This window comes from Pecten maximus, chromosome 3 (genome assembly GCF_902652985.1).
Source record: "Pecten maximus chromosome 3, xPecMax1.1, whole genome shotgun sequence".
Classification (NCBI taxonomy): Eukaryota; Metazoa; Mollusca; class Bivalvia; order Pectinida; family Pectinidae; genus Pecten; species Pecten maximus.
In genome coordinates this window covers 282,702-298,671 of record NC_047017.1, presented here as the reverse complement: position 1 = coordinate 298,671, position 15,970 = coordinate 282,702, and the positions used below count along the sequence as shown (strand labels likewise).

At 37.2% G+C, this 15,970-nt stretch overlaps 1 protein-coding gene across 2 annotated transcripts; it reads right to left on the bottom strand.

Annotated features, from left to right (window-relative positions):
- On the bottom strand, window positions 1-8,364 carry LOC117322875. 2 transcript variants are annotated; one of them, XM_033877808.1, is made up of 3 exons: window positions 8,326-8,364; window positions 1,039-1,206; window positions 1-858 (listed from the first exon to the last, which is right to left on the bottom strand). In XM_033877808.1, exons 1-3 carry the CDS (start codon window positions 8,332-8,334, stop codon window positions 745-747), a joined length of 291 nt encoding a protein of 96 aa, XP_033733699.1. In that variant the 5' UTR covers window positions 8,335-8,364; the 3' UTR covers window positions 1-744. The 2 variants fall into 2 exon arrangements, 1 of the variants encoding a protein (XP_033733699.1); XR_004531605.1 differs by lacking the exon at window positions 8,326-8,364 and having other exon boundaries at window positions 1-866; window positions 1,039-3,883.
- Between the last annotated feature and the right edge of the window lie 7,606 nt (window positions 8,365-15,970).

The window sequence follows — 15,970 nt, the reverse complement described above, 5'->3', positions numbered from 1 at the left end:
TTTGTGTATCATCACAAGCACCTAGGAGTAACGTTAGATGGAAATTGTAAATGGAGTAAACATATCGAAAATATAGGTAAAAGCGTTGCAAAACAGATAAGTGTACTTCGTAAATTAAAATATGTATTAAACAAGCAAACTTTATTAAAGATTTACAAAGCTTATCGTCTACCACTATTTGAATATTGTTGTGAAGTTTGGGATGGGTGTTCTCTCAGTGATGCAGACAAACTCGAAAAGCTACAGTTAGATTGCTGCCAGAATTATACTATATAAACTACGACAGTTACATTGTATCTAAAATATTTATCTATCAAAATGATGAATTCATAAACAAAATGTATGTAAAACATAATTATTTAATTCATATCACTAAGGTAACTCAATATAATACATGTATAGCATTTATAAATAAGATAGCAAACTGTTTATATTACAGGTTAGATTATACAGTTCACATTTTCCATTCGAATATGTAGTTGGGGTTTACTCATTCAGATGAATTAAGTGAGATGCTGCGTCAGCATATGGGTAAACGTCAAGTTCACCATTCCTGAACCTGTCCTTCAGGATGCGCAATCTAGCATCAATGCGCTGATACTTGGCCTTTTTCCTCCTTGCTCTTGCTCCTGCTTCCAGCTGGATGATCTTAGACTCATTAGTTGCCTGAATGGATTTGATTAGTTTAATAATGCTATAGATGTTTGGATGGGCACTACTACAGAGACGGTTCACTTTACTATGTCATCCTTCGACGTGGTTTGTAGTCCTTGGTCCAGCATTTTCAAAATGATTCCATGTCTCCTTGTCATGGCTTTCGACCCATGTTTCTGTTATATAATCTTTAAATCTGGTCATCTGTAAAACTGCAAATCATTTCATTAGTAAACATATCAACAACTATTTTGTCTGTTTTCTGGTGTCATGCCTAACACAGAATTTACATTTTCATCTTTTTCTCTATAACTAAAGCCCAGAGCCATGAAATAACCTCTGGTTCGAACATTCAAATTAGGTTAAAAATTGAGTGCCATTTACCTCTGGAGTATGGTCCTCACTATCCTCAAGTGCGTTGAACCAAACGTCCTCAACCCGATCCACTGGTACCAAAGGAAGCACTGCTGCTCTACGGACAAGTGTCTTTACATCATCATCATTGCTATATCTGGTAGCAAGACCACAAGACTGTGTTTTCCTCCAAACACACTGTATAGTGAAAAAAACATGACTTGACAGAAACTGCTGGAAACACAGCCCTAAAGGCGGTCTTTGTTGCAACTTCAAAGTCAAATAAAACGGAATGAGCTGTCAACTGAATATTTCTGTCGGTCAAAAGCTGGCTAATGGCACTAAAGAAAGTATAATATGTTTGCTGAGTCTTGTTCGGTAATAGACCGTATATAAATGGAAACACTTGTTTGTTGTACCTGGCCGTGTAAAGTATATAACTGGTAGAATAGTCCAGGGCATGAGTAGAATGTACCATCTCCAAAAATGATGGGAGGATTCACTGATATGCTCCAAATTTGTATCTGTAGCAAAAATGAGTAATCTTTGTCCATTGAGCATATTCTCGTCATTTAAAAGAAATCTTTCCCCGGCATATGTTTCTTTCCATTCGCCTTGAAGGTCGATTTCGTGTTGCAAAACTGGTAATTTTGGAATGGTCTTCATGCTGTGATTGTAAAGGGATGACTTAACATTTTCAAAAACAGGAATTTTCTCTATCAAAGTCTTGACATCATCATCAAAATCCCTATTTCTCAATAGTCCAAGTTCCTCATCATATAGTGATGGTACTGGAGTGATTTCATCTCTACACCTTTTCTTGAGGTTAACTACAAATGCATCAGCAGCAAAGCCAATAATGTCGGGTTGATGGTTATGATTTTGTCCATAATTCCCAACAGGAGTATTATCAACAGTGGTTAATGATGTAGTGCAATCAAGATCTCTTCGAACACATCTCCAATACACTCTATTGTTCCTTCTTGTCTTAATGGAATATTTATAGCCCGCATTTAGGAGATAGTGACCCCCTCTTCCATTCTCCAGAAAATCCACCTGTATCTGTGCATTGGCCATAGTAAAGTGTGAAGCGATATCTTTGAAGTTTACCAAACACAGGTAAGTGACAACTTTTTACCTGGAACTTACCTGGTGGTCACTCAGGTATGACCAAGCCTGGCCAAGGTGTGAAAATAGAAATGTTGGCCAGAGTGGAATGGTGTCCAATCAAGTTCAAGTTCAAGTTCTTTATTACTTTAAACCACATGGTTTATCAGTATATAAATTACATGTACAACAAGTTCTCACAGTCCTCACACAACTCACACACCCACACTGATCCACACCCACCCACTCACACTGATCCACAGACAAACTCTCACACACCAATCCACACATGTACACTACAGCACATACACACCTATACCCACACACTCACACTGAACCACACATATGAACACCGGTCGGTTACATCTAGAATAGTGTAGAGGAATATCTCTCACACTTCAATAATTAAGTACATTGTTTTCACAAATTACAAATTCTGCCATGGAAATTACAAAAGTGCATAGGGGATTACAAACATGTTGTAGTTATATATTCTAGACATTTATATATCAATTACATATATATTAGCAAATTGCTCAATACTAAGTAATTTCGAAAATACATAAAACACTATTCAATATTCAGCCTAACATTGTAACAGGCGGTCTCGTTTCTTATTACTTAAGGAAATGAATTTCGCCAAATTTGCCATATCTTTTATGTTATCAGTGCACAGTAGTTTAATAAATTTATACATGCTTGGTCTAGTAAAATAATATTTTTTTATGAACTTACTTCTCAACTCTTTAAAGCATTGACATTTGATTATAAAATGAAATTCATCTTCTATATCTCCGTTATTACAGACATTACATTTCCTAAGGTTACGTGATATATTATTATAACGTCCAACCTCTACTTTTAACTTATGTGATGACATCCTTATTTTAATTATTTCTTTTAAATGTTTTGAATCTATAGGCATTGCTAAATATTTTTGTAGACAAAAATTATCACTCAAATGCATATACAATGCACACTTGGAAGAAGATTCAATCTTTTCTCTGCACTATTGTTGAAAAATATCATGTATCTTAAATTTAACAATATCGAAATCTCTATCACTCATTCTGTCTTGATACCACATATATCCTAATCCCATTCGGAATAGTTCATTTCTGACGTATTCACATATCCCATTCTCATTATATAACGTTTCTTGATAACAGGCTTGTAATATACAATTGTCTGATTTTTTAAATTTAAACCAATATTTGATAATTCTTAACTTGCGAATATTACTTATTGGTATTCTTCCTAATTCATTATATACCATACAATCTGGTGTGCACTTCTTGACTCCTAATAAATTCTTACAGAATTTCAAGTGTAATTTTTCTATATCGGGTGCTTTGTGCATTCCCCATACTTCGCAACCATAGTTTAAAATACTGGCAACATATATATCGAAGACGTGGTCCTGTGTTTCAACATTGAAATAATTTTTCCTACATACATTGGCTACAGCGAAAAGTGCTTTTTTACCTTGTTCGGCTAACTTTTCTTGAGTTTTTCTGAATTTTCCGTTGTAATTTAACAAGACACCCAAGTAATTAAAGTTATCAACGTTATCTAATTCGTGACCATTATAAAACCATTTGTCACTTGACCTTAATTTCCCCCCGTTTCTAAAAACTAACACCTTAGTTTTATCTGTATTCACTGTTAAACCCCATTCATTGGTGTAATTTAGCAATGCATCTAACATTTGTTGCAAGCCCTCGGGTGTTTCAGCTAACAATACCATATCATCAGCATACATTAATAAAAATAGTTTTAATGTTTGTATTTCGATAGAAGGGCATTCATTCGTTAAAAAATTCATTTCACAGTCATTTACGTATAAGGAAAACATAATCGGAGACAAACTTTCCCCTTGAAATAATCCATTTTTACAACTGAAAAATTCTGTCATGATGTTATTATATTTCACACAACATTTCACATCATTGTACAATGACCGTATAATATTCAACATTTTCCCTGTAACGCCTTCTTTGATGAGTTTAAACCATAAATTTTGCCTGTTTACAAAATCAAATGCTTTTTTATAATCTATAAAACAATAATATAATTTCTTTTTGTTTCTAAGCGTCTTGTTGATTACTGTCTGAAGAGCAAATATAGCATCAACTGTTGACATATTTCTCTTAAAGCCAAACTGAGCGTCACTAATCATCGAATATATCACATCAAAATCTATAAGGCGTTTATTTAAAATTGATGTAAAAAGTTTACCTAAGCAACTAATTAATGTGATGCCTCGATAGTTATTTGTATCATTCCTGTCGCCTTTTTTAAAGACCGGAACTATATTGCCAACAGACCAAGATTTTGGATACTTTCCTGACTTAAAAATATTATTAAACAATTCGACTAAACATGGTATAAGTACATCCTTACCTTTAAGGAAATATTCGTTAATGAGTAAGTCCCTACCACAAGCTTTGGAACTATGCAGATTATTAATAGAATTTAAAATTTCTCCTTCAGTAAAGTCACAGTCTAATTCTTGATACACAGAACCTGCAATATCACCATCAAAATATGTATCTAAAAAATCGGTAACCATTTTATTATCAGGTAATTCAGTGGAAGATAATTCATGGAAATGCCTGAAGAACGCTTGTTCGTCTAAGGAACAATTGGATTTACTTGTTTTATTCCTTTTCTGAAACGTTTTGTAAAACATTTTTGGATTACTCCTTCTCATGAAGTTCATCATATTGCCCCGCTGAGTTTTGTATTCTCTTTTCAATTTGTATTCTAGTTTTTTATATGCTCGTTTTTTTACATAAAAGAATGTATCTATTCCCCTCTGATTTGTCCGAATTGAAAATACTCAATGCCAGTTTATATTCATTATATCTTTGTTTGCAAACATCATTAAACCATGGTTTATCTTCCGTTTTAACCTTATTTCCTGATCGTGAACGTGATTTACGAGTACACGAATATAAAGGTAACAACAAATTATTCAAAGTATTAGTAAATTTGTCAACACAATAATCAATTCCTTTCTGAGTAAACTCACAATTCATACAAACATTTAATAATTCGTCTCTGTTACATTCTAATATATTCAAAAAATTTTCCGTATGCGCTTCATTCCACTTTACACTTGGACAGTTTATGTTATGTTCTAAGTTTTTGTTCTCTGACTCAGTTGCTGACCTCCTGAGTTCGTAGAGAAATACATACTGGTGAATGATCAGAAAAAACATTAAAAACTCCACTCTCAAAACAGGCAATGCTATCATAGCTATCATCAAACGTCATTACATAGTCAATCAGACTTGATCCTATATGATTATAAAATGTAATACTTCCATTGGGATCGTCTTTATGCCTTCCGTTGACAATTCGTAGGCTAGTCGATTTACATAAAGATAAAAGCTGTCTGCCAAACTGATTAATTACTTTGTCCGAACTGTTACGTTTGAAATTATTTACATCTGGAGCGTAACACGATATGTTTGACATAACATTCACAGGATCATGCCCTATAGTGTCATCTCGGATAAAATCGTCCTTACAGGAAGTCCTACTATTAAAATCACCGAAAACAAATATTTTACCAATACCTTTATACAAAGCAACCATTTCTTCCAAAGTCACGAACAGGTCAGTATCAGATTTTTCATAAAAAGTGCTATTGATTGGAGGGAAATAGCAAGAAAATATATACACATCAGTGTCATCATTAGTTACCGCACGTGCTAGTTTGATTAACACTATATTGTCATAAATATTATCAACAATACTACACCTATTGGAAATAGAAGATCTAATAAATATAACAATCCCACCACCTTTACCATGCATACGAGGGAAAGCAAAACATTCATACCCATCCAGTTCTATCACCTCATTTTCTTCCACCCAACATTCATATAAACAAATAATATCATGTTTAGTTATAATATTAACAAAGTCTTGCGACTCGAGTTTACTAGCGATACTCCTACAAATGTTCCATGATATTATGGAGATTCCCTCCACACAATCCTAATAGCTGATATCATGTAGATTCCGCCGGTTATACCCTGGTCTGGTTTCCGAGATTGTCACTATTCCATCATCATCAACACCATCGTCGTGGATTGGACGGGTTCTCTGATTCGCGAAATCGTTCCTACCACACTGTTCATGTTTTGCATTTGCGAATCGCCTTTCGTAAGGTTCTGAACTATGAACGTCCGCCGTCACCTGGATAACATGTCCATTGCTAACTCCCTTAACAGACTTTGGTAGCTGGTTTGGTGGTTGGTTAACAGTTATGATATCAAGAAGATAACCCCTTTCTTTTACAGCTTGCCTGTCGGCATAGTATATAAACCTTGCCACAATCGGGCGAGTGCGCCCCTGTATCCTCTTTTTGAATCGATGAACATTTCCAAACTCTATGCTGGTTTTTAGCCCTAGTTCAGTCGAAATGAAGTTTCTCAGCTTCTCCTCAGTATCTTCGTTGTATTGCTCTCTAAGCCCAGTAAACACCAAATTGTTTTTCATTGAGCGACACTGAAGATCTTCTACTTTGCCGAGGAGCTCTTCACAATCTTTCTTTGCCATAATGAAATCACTTGCCAAATCAACATTATCCATGTGTTGCTTCCTAAGCTCGTGTTGGATTGCCTGAATGGACTTTTCATTACCTTGAGCTTGATTCCTTTGATTTCTCGCTTCATTCCTGTTACTCGGGTAGCTAAAGATGTTATGGAGAATTCTATCTTGTCTATCTTCTTAACATGTGTCTCAATTCCGGATAAACGTAAGTCTATCCCCTTGATCATCGTCGCTACATCATCCAGTGTCCAAGCGCCATGGCCGTGTAGGGTGCCATGGGCCTCTTCCAACGCTTTTGTAATAGGTGCCGCAGCCATCGTGACTGTAGAAACCCCCAAGGTATCGCTGTCGCTCTATTGTTATATCATATTGATCGAGTCCAATAGACCGTGACGAGATTTTGGCTATGACCAGAGTTCGTATCACAGGTAAATGCTCATGTATATATATACATATATATATATATATATATATCACATATGTAGTAGAGACCTTAGCTTACTAGCGCTAGAAATGCTTCTAAATACCAATCTCGAATCAATTATCAGGCTGTCACCAATAGTAAGTGTCATATGTGAACAAATACTCACGTCCTCGTGACGATATCTTCACGCAAAATACGCAATACACCCATGTTTTAAGTATCGAATCGACGCTCCATAAACAAAGCGTCCATCTTGCAAACCGGAACCGGCTAGACTGTAATGAACCATTTTTTTTTTAAATAGAAGTGTAGGACAAAAGCCCCCCCCCCCCCCCCCCACCGGACATTAGCCCCTAGGACAAATGCCCCCCCCCCCCCCCCCCCCCCCCCCCCCGGACAAAAGCCCCTTCTTTATTAATTTAGCTGGTATATTTTATATAAATATGTACTTTTGAAAAACAAACTGTATATATATATATTGTTGTTTTATCTCTGAAATTTGGAGAAAAATTGTGTGGAAAATGAAGGTTCAATTTCAGGGTAGCATTATATGTCTGTAGTTAAACATCATAATTTATGTTTTTCAAACTTTATATTATTAAGTAAGCTGAAAATTTCAGGAAAGCTCTCCATGATGAACAAATTGTTACTGATTACACCTAATTTCTGACCTCCTAATATACTGCAAATATTGTTTTGTCCGTACCTCGTTTCACACAGACATGGGCTCGTAACGACGACGCATTGAAAGAATTTGTTATATAACACAGTATCAACTGGTATGATACTGATAATACATAGATCCGACCTGTCAATCAAACCGATATATCGACCAATCAAATAATGTCATACATGGCAACTATTATTTAAACACATCGTTTATTTTGTTTTTTAACTTCCGTAACATAAATACAATGCTGTACAGGCAAATTACATCAAAGATATATACGAGAGTTACTCTGAGATTATTAGATTATTTACAATTAAAATCATTATGTTACATTCTGCTAGTAGAATGTCCTTCATTAACTTAATGTATGTGACACCAAGTCACATGTACCTCATCCTAAATTTTCTTCTACACCAACGACAAGGGAATTTAAACTGACATGTATGTTCCTGCATTTGAAACATTACAACTTTTTTGTAAACCTAATATGGTTATGTGACATTTTAAATATATTTTTTGTAATATGGGTATACTTTTCTCTCATCCCTACCGGTATCATACTGGTCTGTCCAGGTAAATACACCCATGCTTGCTGTGTGTGTATTACCTCGCTTCCGGTGTAGGATAGCCACGCGCGCGCAATGATACAAAAGTAGGTCGCCGAACCGAAAGTAGATCTATCTATAGATTTGTAAACACATCGTCTGCTCCATGTGTTAGGTCAGATCTAATGCGAAATTTGTTTACATTGAATCATTATGTAAAAAAAACACGTTCTTTTATTGTTTTTTATTAATAAAACATGGAACTATATTTTCACGCGAAAGGACACACTAGCTTGGCGGACATCAAGTGATTTGGCTTCGCTTGCAATGACAGGGCTGTTGAAACAACGTTAGACTGTGGAAATGAATGGTTTCCTTCGTTTTTAGAACAGCAAACGTCGTTTGCATATATGGGGTATGGTAAATCGATTGGCGCTGTTCTTTTTTTATTATATGCAGTAGAAAAAAGTTTGGATTGAGAAAAAATGGCGTCTATCTGAGAAAGCTATCGACAGAGAGTGCCTATTTTTGCATATTTTAGGTTGGGGAATGAGAGAAAAATACTCGATCATATGTGGTTCATGTAGGATAGGGATATTTCACCACATTTTGTGACCCCTCGGGTGGAATATCCCTATCCTACATGACCGCATATGATAGAGTCTTATAATCAAGGAAAGTATCGTAGATTTACTTCATTGTGAATTTTTCCGATGTCAACTTGGACTGCTAAACGTACAATAACATTTCGAAAAGGTCACGTACAACAAATGAAACATCTATTTTTTATTTGTTATAACAGACCTGATAAAATGCATTGTATTTACATACACATGAACAATATAAAGGCGTGCTGTGATTGGTGCGAACTTTGAAAATATGTTCAAACAGAGACCCCTAGGTCTATGGTTCAAAGCACGAATCATTCTACCGCCAGTAAAAAGAAAGGGAAGAAACTCTTATATATTGGAAGGACATCCTGCCTTTGACCGTGATTAGAAGGCACGGTAAAGAAAGCATACCTCAAACAAATGAGCGAGCCACGCTATCTAGCATTCCTCGACGGATTGCGCTGTTACGTGGACATACATGGCATCCGGCGGGCCACGATATCTAGCGGTCCTCGATGGGCCGCGCTGTTGCGTAGACACCCACAGTATCTGCCGATCCATCATAAATCGTGGTATCACGTGGACACCTTGCCCACTCATGTCCACTAGTGTGGAAAACGCAAAGTCCACGTAAGCTGTAGTGTATCTTATTTATTATCAAGATATCTGATAAAGTTGCTCCGTGAATAAATGACAACTTGGCTTGCTATATGGGGAACTAGGCCCAACACGGTTACTTACATCAGCGGCTGTAATCATAACACCAAGGTGGTTGTTACATGCTTCTACGACAAGCTTGGTTGTGTCCTCGTCCGAGGATTTCTTTATACCTTGAAATTTTAGGCAGGTTTTCCTGGGAATGCCAAGACTGACCATGAGCGAGGTTAGCAGAGTGTTCAACAGAAGTTGATTGACATCTTCATTTATGATGTTGGGATTAGTAATATCCGCTTTAATATTGACACTTTGACGGACTTTGCCTGGTAAATCTACAGGTGCAGTCCTCATTTCTGAGGAATTCAATATGGCTGCTGTGCATTGAAGAACGCTTGAAATATTGAGGTCCAGAAATATTAGAAATACCACCAAATAATTATGTAGAATCACAAAGAAATGTCAATACCATGCATGGGTGATTATAATGTCATTCGTGTGCTTACGTGGATGCCATTACCAAGATGGAGATGGTGACGAGTCCTATCGGGCTTGCTAGTCCAGAGAAACGTCCATTCTCTCGGCCACCGGAAATCTTAGAATATATGATTTTCGTACTGATCCCCGTTATATGGTTAGTGGTAAACCATGAGTATTTACGAGAGGATTGTTGAAACCCAGCATAGTTGTTCTGTACCCATGACTGTATGTACGGTAGCCGCTGTCATCAGGATGCTGACAAAGACGCATGAATGGTTGTCGTCCTTCGAACCCCCTATTTTCCATTCATTCTGCTTCTTGCCACATACACTACTATGGAGGCTGCTTGCCTTGTGACTTTTTTCGTGTTCTACTACTTGTATATCAGCGACGTACATGTAGCAGCTGACAGAAACAGCATGACCTCGTGCCTCAAGGCATCCAAAACCAACCCCTTTCGACAAGACCATTCACTTGTACTGTACCCAACGTCATCAGAATGGTTGTCGTCTTTTGCTCCCTCGATTTTCAATTCATTTTGCATCCTCCACTCTGCATGCATCATCCATAGTTATGACAGACATTGATCCAACTAGGAGCTGCCACTACTGTCGTAGTCAGTTGTCCCAATCACTTCACCAAGGCGCTCGGGATAACTACTGTTAATCGTACATCTGTACCCCTCATCACATTCTCCGTAAAGCTCAAGATGTCACCAGACACTTAGCATTCCGTGTTCACAGGAGTCTTAGTGTGTACTCATTATAAGGCGAGTATACATCTATAACGAGTACTATTTTCCACTGGATTAATATTTATAGTGATGTGCTAATCGGTCACAATGCACACAAGATTGATGTGCATATTCCATCGGATTTATGTGTGTAATTATGTGCCTACCTGTCGTCATTCAGATAAGATTTGTGTGTGTATATTTTTAGGGCGAGTATATCTAAACAGTACTACTACGGCGCTCATATCTACCTAACAGAAATGATCGTAATGGAACAGCATTCTTGCAAGGATTACACCTGAACATTTCTTGTTCAATACTTAACTGAAGTACCCTAACGCGTTCATGTTACTTTTTTGTACCTCTTAGGATAATTCCTATATCTATATTCAATACTGATGTATATTGCCAGATTTTGTCTTTGTCTTGCTGTATTACATGTCTTTCATACTCCTTTGGGCCTATATCAGTAAACTGACAACATGTAACAACATAATTAAAGATGCCAGGTTACTGCTATACATAGTCCGGCCCAAGATAAGACAATTAGTTGAACCCCATGCCTCCGGCCCAAGATAAGACAATTAGTTGAACCCCATGCCTAAGTGTTTAACCCCAAACTCTTGCCGACTCCTTGGTATTTGAGCGACCAAGCTATGGTACCCATGAGCTTCAGGCCAGCGTATACCAAGTCATGTTCTCAACGGTTTGTTGGCCATAGCTTTTCAGCACTATAGGGTTCAAATTGCTCTCGACTATACCCCCATCTGGTCCAAGGGAGGTAGCTGCTTTCAATAGACTGTAAATTGATTTTACATTGTTATTTGTTGTGTAAATTGTTGTCATATAGAGGGATACAAACATTTAATGCCTATTTACCAATATTATATTATAATGTAACAAGAAAATGAAAACAATATCAATGTGATTGTAAGTGTTTATTTACAGACTTACAACATCATTATACCGGTAATTAATAATTAAGTATTCTTGTAAGATTCTGACAAAGCTAGATGGGTTCAAAACCAAATAAATATGATAAGGATCTTTGACACACCTGAACAGAATTAATCGTCTGTACTGATATTCTACCCTTATCTACTACAAGAGGCACATAGGGCCTGCATATTTCAGGAATAATGGCAAATATGTTCCTGATTTTGAACTACCGCTCCCAACAATGGTTCAAACTAAAGTTGGAATAAATCCTGTCATTCTTGATAAAAAGGATTTTTCAGGTTTTTTTCTTTTTTTTTGGGGGGGGGGGGGGGGGGGCCCTTTCTCCCACCCAAAGAGTGCAATATCCTTTGTTTATACAACATTAGATCTCCTTTGCACAATTTTGCTCCAGACCAAGTTTAATCAAAATCATTTCAGGCATTCAGGACTAGTATGGATTTAATCAAACGAAATGTTGACGATGCCTGACGCTGCACCATGGCAGATAAACCATGTAATAAGCAGAGGATCTTACAAGAAGGGCTATGTAATAGAATATACATAAATGCCTCGAGTGCAAGGTTTTGTAAGTAAAGTAAAAACTATCATATCTTGCTGGACAAATTTTGAGTTTGATCGGCTGAAGAGAACTGGAGTTATTGCATGGAATTTTTTTTCCCTATTTTTAGTAAGTGACCTTGACCTTTGACCTTCAGATCTAAAAAGCAATCTCAAACGAGCACTTTTTTTAGGTGAATCTGCATGAAGTTTGAGTTTGATTGGCCCAAAAGAACTTGATTTATCACACAGAAATCTCTGTGCAAACACCACCACAGCGATACCTCCATGTTCTGCAGGTGACACAAAAGTCAGTATCTACACAAATACCAACCATTTCTGTGTCAATCCTACTGTGTTTTCATATTTTTAGCAAGATGGTGATATACCATTTTTGCTTTGAACCATTACACATCACCAGTCTCCTATTACACATGCATTCTGTACTTTAGTTCATATCATTGGTATGCGCAGTGATTAACCCAGGAAAGTTGATTCCCAAAATCTATGTCAATGATCATTTCTTACTTCATTGATGAAAACATTTTAAAGACATTATTTGCTTGATTTAACAGGAGTACAATGGCACCCTAAAATCAAAGGTTTAGGCTAAAGAAAACATAAAACAAATATAACAAGAGGCCCAGTATCGCTCACCTGGATTTCATGAGATATGAAACAAGAATGATGATTAAGTATATTTGTCACTGGTATTGCTATGTCAATATATCATAGGCATTTTATATGGGTACGTGAGGTTTTTATGCCAAAAAATGCATTAATCCATGAAATGAAACAGACTTTTGGCGCAACCCCATAGGGATGCTACCACACAAATGTGAGCGATATCCATGGCTTAGTTTCAGAAAAGAAGTTGTTTAAACCAATTGACCTCTTTTGACCCTGCCCTCTGCACCCCGGGGGTCAGTTCCTTCCTTTATAAAATTTTGAATCCTTACCCAAAAGGATGCTACCAGTCAAATATGAGCCGTTTCAGAGAAGAAGTTGTTCATATTAATTTAGCCAAATTGACCCCTTTTGGCCCCACCCCTAACCCCCCTGGTGGGGTCAACCCTAAAATTTGTACAATTATGAATCCCCACCCCATGACCATGCTACCATACAAATGAGAGTGATATCCATTGCTTCTAAGTTTCAGAGAAGAAGTTGTTTATATCAATTTAACCAAATTGACCCCTTTTGGCTCCGCCCCGCAGCCCCAAGGGGGTTGGCCATGTCATTTGTTTAACTTTGAATCCTTAAACCAAGGGAATGCTACTAGTCAAATATTAGAGATATCCATTGCTTAGTTCAGAGAAAAAGTTGTTTATGTCAATTCTGCCAAAATGACCCCATTTTGGCCCCGCCTCTCAGCCCCAAGGGAGGTCAGGATCGGCCCCACTATTTGTACAATTTTGAATCCCTACCCCAAAGGGATGCTCACAGTCAAATATGAGCTTTACCTATTGCTTGGTTTCAGAGGAGAAGTTGTTCATATCAATTTAGCCAAATTGACCCCTCTTGGCCCCGCCCCTCAGACCCCGTGGGGTCAGCCTCACCATTTGTACAATTTTGAATCCCTACTCAATAGTGATGCTACCAGGCAAAAATGAGCAATATCCATTGCTCAGTTTCAGAGAAGAAGTTGTTTATATCAATATAGCCCAATTGACCACATTTGGCCCCACCCCTCAGGCCCCTGGGGGGTCAGTCCAATCATTGGTACAATTTTGAATCCCCACCCAATAGTGATGGTACCAGGCAAATATGAGCAATATCCATTGCTCAGTTTCAGAGAAGTCGTTTATATCAATATAGCCCAATTGACCCCTCTTGGCCCGCCCCTCAGGCGCTCGTGGGGTCAGCCTCACCATTTGTACAATTTTGAATCCCCACCCCATGGTGATGCTACCAGGCAAATATGAGCGATATCCATTGCTTGGTTTCAGAGAAGTCGTTAATATCAATATAGGTATATTGACCCCTTTTGGCCCCGCCCCTCAAACCCCTGAGGGGTCAGCCCCACCATTTGTACAATTTTGAGTCCACACCCCATAAAGATACTTCTGACAAAATTTGGTCAAATTCTGATCAGTGGTTATGGAGAAGAAGTCAATTGTTGACGGACGGACGACGGACGCAACGGTATGGCATAAGCTCACCTTGGTCCTTCGGACCAGGTGAGCTAATAAACTCAGTGAGATATAAAAAGGCCCTTGTCATATCTACTCCAGGAATTCTCAAATGATATAACACATATATATATAATAATGAAATTAATAATCTGTAGCTCTTTCTTCAAACAAATAGACTTTATTATTTGAAAGAAAAGTGTCAAGTTTGAAAGCATGGTACATATTTAACAATGGTTGGAAGTTCAATTAACTTTTTAATTTTAAATCCATTATAATCTCACAGGACTAACTGGTCAAAAGTTTCTAACCACATCATTGCACATTCCCCCCCCCCTCCACATAATAATTTCAAGAAGTTTTAGATTGATGCATGAATATTAATTCAAAAAGTTTTTTTTCCCTTAAATATGCAGCTGACTTTAGTTAACAAAACAAGTCGTATTAAATGAAACAAGAGGCCCAATGGTATTGCTCACCTGGCTCTACAGCAACTTTGAAGTTGATCTAGGTCATTTCTACAGATACTAAGCCGATAACTACTGAATACAATTATCATAACAGACCTGGTTTATTAAAGTCAATAAATTTTCTAGTCCTTCATTCCAGAATACTACTGGAGTCTCTTGGCTATCAAGAATTCATTCTTTAAAGATTTAAGCCTCTTGGTTTTGAGAAGAAGTCGTTCAAATATTTTAGCCCATTTGACCCCTGTGCCCATGTATGTAGGTCATCATTTTTCATTTGAACAAACTTAGTAGTCCTTCATCCCAGCCAGCTATAGGTTCTATATCAACTCCCTGGGTCTCTTGCATATTGAGAAGGGGTAGTTAAAAGATTTTAGCATTTCTGACCCCTGTGACCTTGAATGCAGGTCAAGATTATTCATTAGAACAAACTTGAAATCCCTATACCCCAGCATGCCACACGACCAATATCAGGTCTCTGTGCCTCATGGTTATTGAGAAGAAATTGTTTTAAGGAAAAAGTTGATGCCAGCTCCTATGAGGAGGCGAGCTAAAAATAATATGGCAAAGATTATTTATTTTCTTCTTCTAAATTTTTGTTTTAAAGAACCAAAGCAAGGAAAATTGTGAAGCTGGTAGAATAATCAACAACATGTCTACATACTGATTTCTAAAAGATGACGGAAACAATTTCCGAAATATATTACTGCCCTTGGACCTTTCTGTGGAAGATGAAAGTGCAATACAATTGCAGTCAGTATCAATTGTACTTTATCCAATACAAATAATTTGCAGCTTCAGGGAGTTTCTTCAATGGACATTTCACTCATAAAGTACTAAGGTGAGGCTTCAGGCTTTTCAACGCCAGACTTCTTGTGTATGTGCGATCATCTGTGATGTTCTCAATATAGGGAGAATTTGGAATTTGTGGTATCAGCACAAATTATGACATCCGTACAATTGAATGCAAAATGAATTGATTGATTATTTTGTTTGATTGGTAATTAAAAATCTACTTTTAGGTTGGAAGAACATGTTTTTGTAATTCGAAAAAAGTTATGCAAAGATGACAAATA